This window comes from Silene latifolia, chromosome X, assembly GCF_048544455.1.
Source record: "Silene latifolia isolate original U9 population chromosome X, ASM4854445v1, whole genome shotgun sequence".
NCBI lineage: Eukaryota > Viridiplantae > Streptophyta > Magnoliopsida > Caryophyllales > Caryophyllaceae > Silene > Silene latifolia.
The window spans coordinates 335,757,521-335,765,566 of record NC_133537.1 but is presented as its reverse complement, the minus strand read 5'-3'; the positions used below and the strand labels follow the sequence as shown (position 1 = coordinate 335,765,566).

The 8,046-nt window shown below is 39.4% G+C and overlaps 1 protein-coding gene across 1 annotated transcript; it reads left to right on the top strand.

Moving 5' to 3' along the window:
* Positions 1-4,675: 4,675 nt before the first annotated feature.
* Positions 4,676-7,808, top strand: LOC141619012 (putative pectinesterase/pectinesterase inhibitor 58). Its single transcript, XM_074436055.1, has 2 exons — positions 4,676-5,734; positions 5,892-7,808. The coding sequence occupies exons 1-2, from the start codon at positions 4,708-4,710 to the stop codon at positions 6,590-6,592; spliced, it is 1,728 nt and encodes a 575-aa protein (XP_074292156.1). The 5' UTR covers positions 4,676-4,707; the 3' UTR covers positions 6,593-7,808.
* Positions 7,809-8,046: the final 238 nt, after the last annotated feature.

The following is an 8,046-nucleotide window of genomic DNA, read 5'->3' as shown; positions in this document are numbered from 1 at the left end:
TGGACGAGAAACAACAGTTGATTGAGATAGAAATTGGATACGAATGGAAACCTGTCTTGTGTACGAAATGTAAACATTTGGGACATGAAAAAGAAAACTGTAGAAGGGATAAAAGAGAGCAGCCTACCAAACCAGCCAAGAAGGAATGGAGGAAGAAAGTAGCCTCTCAGATCCCTACTGTTCTGCAACCTGAAGCTGCACCTGCAACAGAAATACACAAACAAATTCAACCAACTGGTTCTGAGGGGGTTAAAACTCCTGAACACAAGCCTGGACAGGGTACAGATGGATCTCTTTACTAGGCAAGGAATCAGTAATATGAGCAGGATAAGAGCAGGATCTCCTACGTACATGGAGGCTTTAAGTGGTTCCAATTCTCCTAAAAAAAGAATTGGAGTGAATGGTAATGATTCCTTAATTCCAAATCCATGATAAAGATTGGATTTTGGAATGTGAGGGGAATGAATAAGGTGGATAAGCAAAGGAATGTACATACGTTTTTGAGTTCCAATAATGTAGGTCTTTTTGGCTTACTAGAGACTAAAATAAAACCTAATAATGTTAATAAAGCTGTGACAAATGTTTTTGCTGACTGGAGTGTCACAACTAACTCTGCCTGCCACCCTGGAGGTAGGATTTGGGTGGTTTGGAGACCTCAATTCTATGATGTGCACCTTTTACATTATGATGCTCAGTTTATTCATATGCAAGTGTGTGATAAGACTTCTACAATGAATTTCTTCTATACAGTGATTTATGCTTTCAATGGAATAAGTGAGAGGGAATCTTTGTGGGAAAATCTAAGAAGGTTGAAACCTCAGTGCACTGAACCTTGGATTCTAGGAGGTGATTTTAATTGTGTTCTACAGGCTGAGGAGAGATTAGGTGGTACTTATAGTTTGGCAGAGGCTGCACCATTTCAGCAATGTTTAGAGGACTGTGGAATCATGGATATGCAGGCCTCGGGAGCATTTTATACCTGGAATAATAAACAGCCACCAAGCACTCGAGTCTACAGCAGGTTGGACAGGGCCCTGATAAATGAAGCATGGACTGACCAATATCCAGATGTGTATGCTAATTTTCTCCCAGAAGGTCATTATGATCACTCTCCATGTGTGATTGGTATGGCAGACAGAGGACGTGCAAGGAACAGACCCTTTAAGTACTTTAATATGTGGAGTTTATCTCCCAATTTTTATGGATGTGTTGCCAATATCTGGAAGCTGCACATGGAGGGTACTAAGATGTATAGGGTTTGTCAGAAACTGAAGATCCTCAAAACTGAGCTTAGGCAGATTAATAGGACATGTTATTCTGATATTGAAAATAAAGCCTTATTAGCTGAAACAAAGTTATTCCATACTCAACAAATGCTTATTGATAATCCAGGGGACAGAATCGATGGCCCGGGGAATATGAAGAGCACAAGGCCTCTATTCATCTTCAGAGAGCTAAATATGAGTTTCTCAAACAGAAAGCCAAAGCGCATTGGTTAACTGATGGGGATATAAACTCTGCTTATTTTCATGGAGTGATAAAGGCGAGGAGGAATAAAAACTTTATACAGCAAATAAAGGATCACAGGGGTGAGTTGCACACAGATGAGGGAGGAATTCAGGATGCCTTCTTAACCTACTATCAAGTTTTACTTGGTTCTAGTTCCCCTACAATCAGAGTGAAGGACACCATTGTTCAAAGAGGTAATAAATGTTCTGAAATGCATAAGCAGGTTTTATTATCTCTTATTACTCAGGATGAGATCAAGGACATTATGTTCAATATCCCCAATGATAAAGCTCCTGGTCCAGATGGTTACTCTAGTAAGTTTTATAAAGATTCTTGGGAAATTGTTGGAGGGGAGGTAACGGTGCTTTGTATTGGATTTCTTTGAATCGGGGCCCTCCTGAAGCAGATTAATGCAACAATGGTAACTTTAATCCCTAAAGTAGAGAGACCTGACACTGTTCTTCAATTTAGACCTATAGCCTGCTGTAATGTGATTTATAAATGCATTTCAAAGGTGCTTTGCAACAGGTTGGCAGCCATTTTGCCTGAGTTAGTGTCTCAAAACCAAGGAGGATTTGTTCAGGGGAGAAGCATTATGGATAATATCTTGATTTGTCAGGATATTATTAAACTTTATGAGAGGAAAGCTAGTTCTCCTAGGTGCTTGTTCAAGATGGACCTTCAGAAGGCTTATGATACAGTGGAGTGGAGCTTTTTAGAACAGATGTTAAGGGCTATGGATTTTCCTTCTCAATTCATCCATTGGATTATGCAATGTGTCACAACAACAAGCTATTCCCTTAATCTCAATGGGAATATGTTTGGTTATTTTAAGGGACAAAGGGGACTGAGACAAGGAGATCCACTATCGCCATTACTCTTCACTATTTGCATGGAGTATTTATCTCGATTGCTTAGGTATTCTATTGACAATCCTGAGTTTCACTTCCATCCTCTATGTAAACCTATGAAACTGTCCCACCTTATGTTCGCGGATGATCTTTTGCTGTTCAGTAAGGGTGATGCTGCATCTATGATGACTTTGCTTAGATCTTTGTCAACTTTTTCCAAGACAACAGGGCTTAACATGAGCAAGGGAAAGTCAAATGCTTATTTTAATGGGGTCCAGGCTGGTCTGAAGCAGGAAATCCTTCAAATCTCAGGAATGGTAGAGGGCAGTTTGCCTTTCAGGTACCTAGGGGTCCCCATTAAAACTACTAGATTAAGTGCTCTTGACTGCAAGCCCTTAATTGATAAAGTGGTGGCCAAAATAAGGGGTCTGGGGGCAAGGAAACTATCCTACGCAGGAAGACTGGTCCTGATAAAGGCTGTCCTAAAAACACTTCACAACTACTGGGCTACTATGTTTATCTTACCTAGTGGAGTCATAACTCGAATTGAATCAATTTGCAGGAATTTTCTTTGGGACGGAGGGGTGGACTTCATTAGATCCCCCTTAGTGTCTTGGGAAAAAGCCTGTAAACCAACATCTGAAGGAGGTTTGGGGCTCAAGAATGAGGTGGTCTGGAATAGGGCAGCAATAGGGAAGCTCGTATGGTGGATTGCTACTAAATCTGACCACCTGTGGGTCAGATGGGTTAACCATATCTACATAAAAGGGCAAAACTGGGAGACGTATAATCCCCCTACCAACTCAAGTTGGTATTGGAGAAGGATTTGTAGGGTCAAGACGCTATTCAGTGAGGCTTATGAACAAGATTTATGGGTTGATCAACATCACAAAGGATACACCATTGCTAAAGGATATTAATTCTTAAGGGACAAAGGTCAGGAGGTGTCATGGCAAGGACTGGTTTGGAACAAATGGTCCGTCCCAAAACATAGTTTCTTTGCTTGGGTTTGTCATCACAACAACTTGAACACGATGGAAAAATTATATAGATTGAATATAAGTGAAGAGGATACCTGTTTGATCTGCAGAGAAGGCACAGAATCGAGGGATCATTTATTCTTCAGCTGTCCTTACAGTAGGAGGGTGGTTACGAAGGTAGGAGAGTGGCTTGGTATCCAGATTCCGTCCTATGATCTTCTTGCCTGGAGAATAGCTGCTACGGGATCCAAGCTCAGGAAAGGCGTGATTAACGCAGTCATTAATCCATGCCTCTACCACCTTTGGCAACAACGAAATCAGAGTAGGATTGATCTGACTCTGAATCATCCGTGCACAGTAGCGAGCCGAATAAGAGAGGAGATGCAGAATAGAGTTATGGCAATCATCAAATACCCGATAAAGGAGAAGGATAGGAGCTTTGTTAGTCGGATTGAGAGAAGAGGAAGGAGCTCAAAAAGGAATGTCGATGGAAATGAGGATTAGGGGAGATGATAGGGTTGGATTTCATCTGATTTGTTTGTAAGGATAAGATTAGCTATCCGGTTTCCCATCCGGATTTGTTGTCTTGTGAGTTAGTTGGGCTTTCACACGGCCCAAATATAACTCGTGTATGGTTACGATCTTTTATTTATTAATATACTTACCTTTACCAAAAAAAAAAAAAAAAAAAAAAAGATTTTGGCTACTTTAAAATTTCATTTTTGGCTATTTTAAAATTTCATTTTTAGCTACGTCCCTGTTAACTCTAATGATGGCTTAGACTTGACTCCTGAATATAGTACTATTTGTTTCGAGTTCTGCGCGAAAGAGTTTTATATAGTACAGTAGTAAGAACTTTGTAAAACAGTTAATTTTTTGGTTTCGAACTTTTCATTTAATGGGTCATAAATCATAAAACTTGTATCAGTAAATTTGTTTTAGACAAATTTTTTGTTAGACGACCTTATAAAAGAACAACTCAAAAGTATAATCTTACTTAATTTACCATTCATATTTTAAGAAATTAGTTTGCCAACAAATTATTATAATATATATTTAGAAATAAAACAAATCACTAACATTATGCTAACTTTTAACCCATATTTTAAGAAATTAGTTAGCCAAATCATACACATTTATTCAAAAATTAAGCCATAGTTTTATCATCACAATTGCCAATATTAGCTATATGTTTAAACATAGAATCCAAATAATTAGAACATAAAACTAAAATTAGAAAAATGAAGTGGATGGTCACCTTAATCTTATCTAAAAATTAGAATAAATTCTCCTCCATTGAGTTAATTAACCATTAATTACATAGTAAATCAAAAAGTTTCTTAAGAAAGCAATTTTCAATTTTCAATATGAAAGGAAAGTTAATTGGATTAGTAATTTCCATAATAGTTCTAGTTGGTTTAGGTGCTCTTCTAGTAGTCACAGTTCGAGATGCTGATAAGAATGATCATCATGTCCCTAATAACCCACTTTCTACGACATCCAAGGCGATTCAAGCTATATGTGGTCCTACAGATTACAAAGAAGCGTGTGTACTAGCAGATCTTACCCCCGTTGCTTATAACAAGACTGCTAGCCCTAAGGATTATATCCAAGGGGCTATCAACGCGACTATTAATGCCATTATTCAAAGTATCGAGCACTCGAAAGATTTGAGTAAAGAGGCTAATGACCCTCTTAATCAAATGGCTTTCAATGATTGCAAGGAATTGTTGCAATTTGCAATTGATGAGTTAAATGACGTGTTTAATAACGTCGTTAGTGATCAATTGCATACTATAAATGAAAGGGAGTATGAATTGAAAAATTGGCTAAGTGCCACTATAGCTTATCAAGAATCATGCATTGATGGTATTAATAAGGATGAATTAAAGGAAAAAATGGCAATTAATCTTAAGGATGCATCTCATTTAAGTAGTAATATACTTGCTATTATTTCCGAAATTGTTCCGGTTTTAAATAGTTTTGGGCTTCAAACAAGTAATGTGAGTCTAAATCGTCGACTTCTTCATCATGTGCCTAAGAACGATAATGGTAATGATCTCGATCATGAGGGTTATCCGTCTTGGCTTCCTAGTGGAGATCGGAAATTATTGCGAAGAATTAACATGAATAATCCGAGGCCTAACGTTATAGTGGCACAAGACGGAAGTGGTCAATTTAGGACAATTAACGCGGCCCTTAGAGCATATCCAAAGGGGTTACGCGGTAGATATGTTATATATGTAAAAGCCGGAATATATAAAGAACAAGTTCTTATTACAAAAGACCAGGTTAATATTTTCATGTTTGGTGACGGTCCCCGTCGAACCATTGTCACCGGAAGACAAAGCGTTAACGGTACCAAAACTACTACTTATCAATCAGCTACATTTGGTGAGTTTGTTCAAACCTTTTTTTTTGCACCAAAAAATGTAATGGAGCGATGATTGTGGCTCTGTGGTGCGTGTAACACACGCCACAGTGCCATACACATCGCTATGTCATCTATTATAAGCTAATGTATCACTAACATTATTTTGTTGTCGAACAGCGGTAATTGGAAACGGGTTCGTAGGAAAATCGATGGGATTCCAAAACACAGCAGGCCCCGAAGGTCACCAAGCCGTAGCACTACGAGTCCAATCCGATATGTCAACCTTCTACAATTGTAGAATGGACGGATACCAAGACACACTCTACACACAAGCACATCGCCAATTTTACCGCAACTGCGTGGTTTCAGGCACAGTCGATTTCATATTTGGTGACGGTAATGCAGTAATTCAAAACACCCTCATAATCGTACGTAAACCGATGGACGGACAACAAAACACGGTAACAGCCCAAGGTAAAAAAGACAAGCGTCAGACAACCGGAATTGTTATACACAATTGTCGAATTGTACCCGAACAATTACTGTTTCCTCTCCGATTCAAAATTAACACGTTCCTAGGACGTCCATGGAAAGAATACTCAACAACGGTAATAATAATGCAAACCATGCTCGCCGATTTTATCCAACCAACCGGATGGATGCCATGGGCCGGAACCTTTGCATTGGATACATTGTTTTACGCGGAATTCGAAAATCGAGGTCCCGGTGCAATTACAAGTAGAAGGGTTAGATGGAAAGGATATCACGTTCTTACAAATAGAAATCAGGTATTGAGATTTACAGTCGATCCGTTCCTCCAAGGAAATATGTGGATTCGATTTACGGGTACTCCGTATCTTCCTAGCTTGAAGCCTTGATAATGAAGTTTTTCTCATTTGCATATTATCACAAGTAAGAGCCAAGAGCAAACAACTCTTTTACAGAAAGAAGGCAATTCAATCTCTTTGCCTATATTAAACTGATTTGATACCATTGTAAAGGAAAATGAGTTGGCGCCACCGGTGACACCCAATCTCGGCGCAACCCTCTCACATGCAATAAGTGGGGACCCTTCAATAAAGGATTCATGTGAGAGGGTGACACCCAATCTCGGCGCCACTCGGTGGTGCTGGAGGAGGCTTGTGTATTATTCTTTTCTTTCTTATGTAATTTCCTTAGCCTATAAATGGAGTACAATTAATTTGTAGTAGATACGAATTATTACATCAATAAAATCGTTTATACACTTCCAATATTCCGACTTATAATATGGTATCAGTGATCTAGGTTATTTCTAATCCTTCTTTTCTTCTGCCGTCATACGTATATCACAAAAACAAAGAAGTACCTTTATCATGACAAATTCCAAATTGTCGAATCGTCGACACCTGAAACTCAAACTTATATTCACGTTGAGAATCCAGGCGCTAACATAACTTAGGTCGCCTTTAATGGAAGTAATTACGAAGAATGGTCTCGTTTTTGTCTTCTCGCTCTCCTTGCGAAGGGAAAAGTTTGATACATAGACAGTACCACTGTCAAACCGCCTGCTTCGGCCACCAACTTCGAGTCCTGGCGGTCAACCAACGCTTTGGTTACTGCTTGGATTTTTAATTCGATTGAATCAAGCTTCTGAAAGAAGATCTCTATCCAACCCGAAGCGAAGCAGGTATGGATTGACATTTAAAATTGGTTCTGTCAAGGTAACGATGCCCGCGTTTATCAGTTATAAGCGAAACTTATGGCGTGTCGACAAGGGCCAACGGAGTCTCTAATGTCATACTATGGCCGGATGACAAAACTCTGGGACAATATCCTGGAACTCGGTCCTCTTCCGTCCTGCTCATGTAACCCTTGCCCTTGTGATTGGGTGAGTATTTTCGATGCTCGACGAGAAAAGAAGCGTGTTCGTGATCTCTTGATGGGCCTTGACGATTGCTTCGATAACTCTCGCTTATAAATTCTTGGTATTAATCCTCTTCCCGATTTAAATATTGTTTATAATCGGCTTTTACAAGATGAAGGTGTCTGTACTTTTACCCATCCTAAAACCGAGTATAAAATCGACACCATGGCATTTGCCACTCGTGTTCATAATGGTCCTCGACAGTCGGGTGGGTGGGGGTGGGGTTGGGGTTGGGGTGGGGGTGACAACAGTTCTGATAACGGAACCTTTTGTATTGCTTGTCAACAATCGAGACATCATTTCAAAGTCTGTTTTCGAGACACGGGTAATTTTCCTGATTGGTGGGGAGATCGACCTCGTGATCGTATTTATATCTACCCGAATGATATTAATTTAAGCAAAGCTACTTTTGTAATATCCGTACAT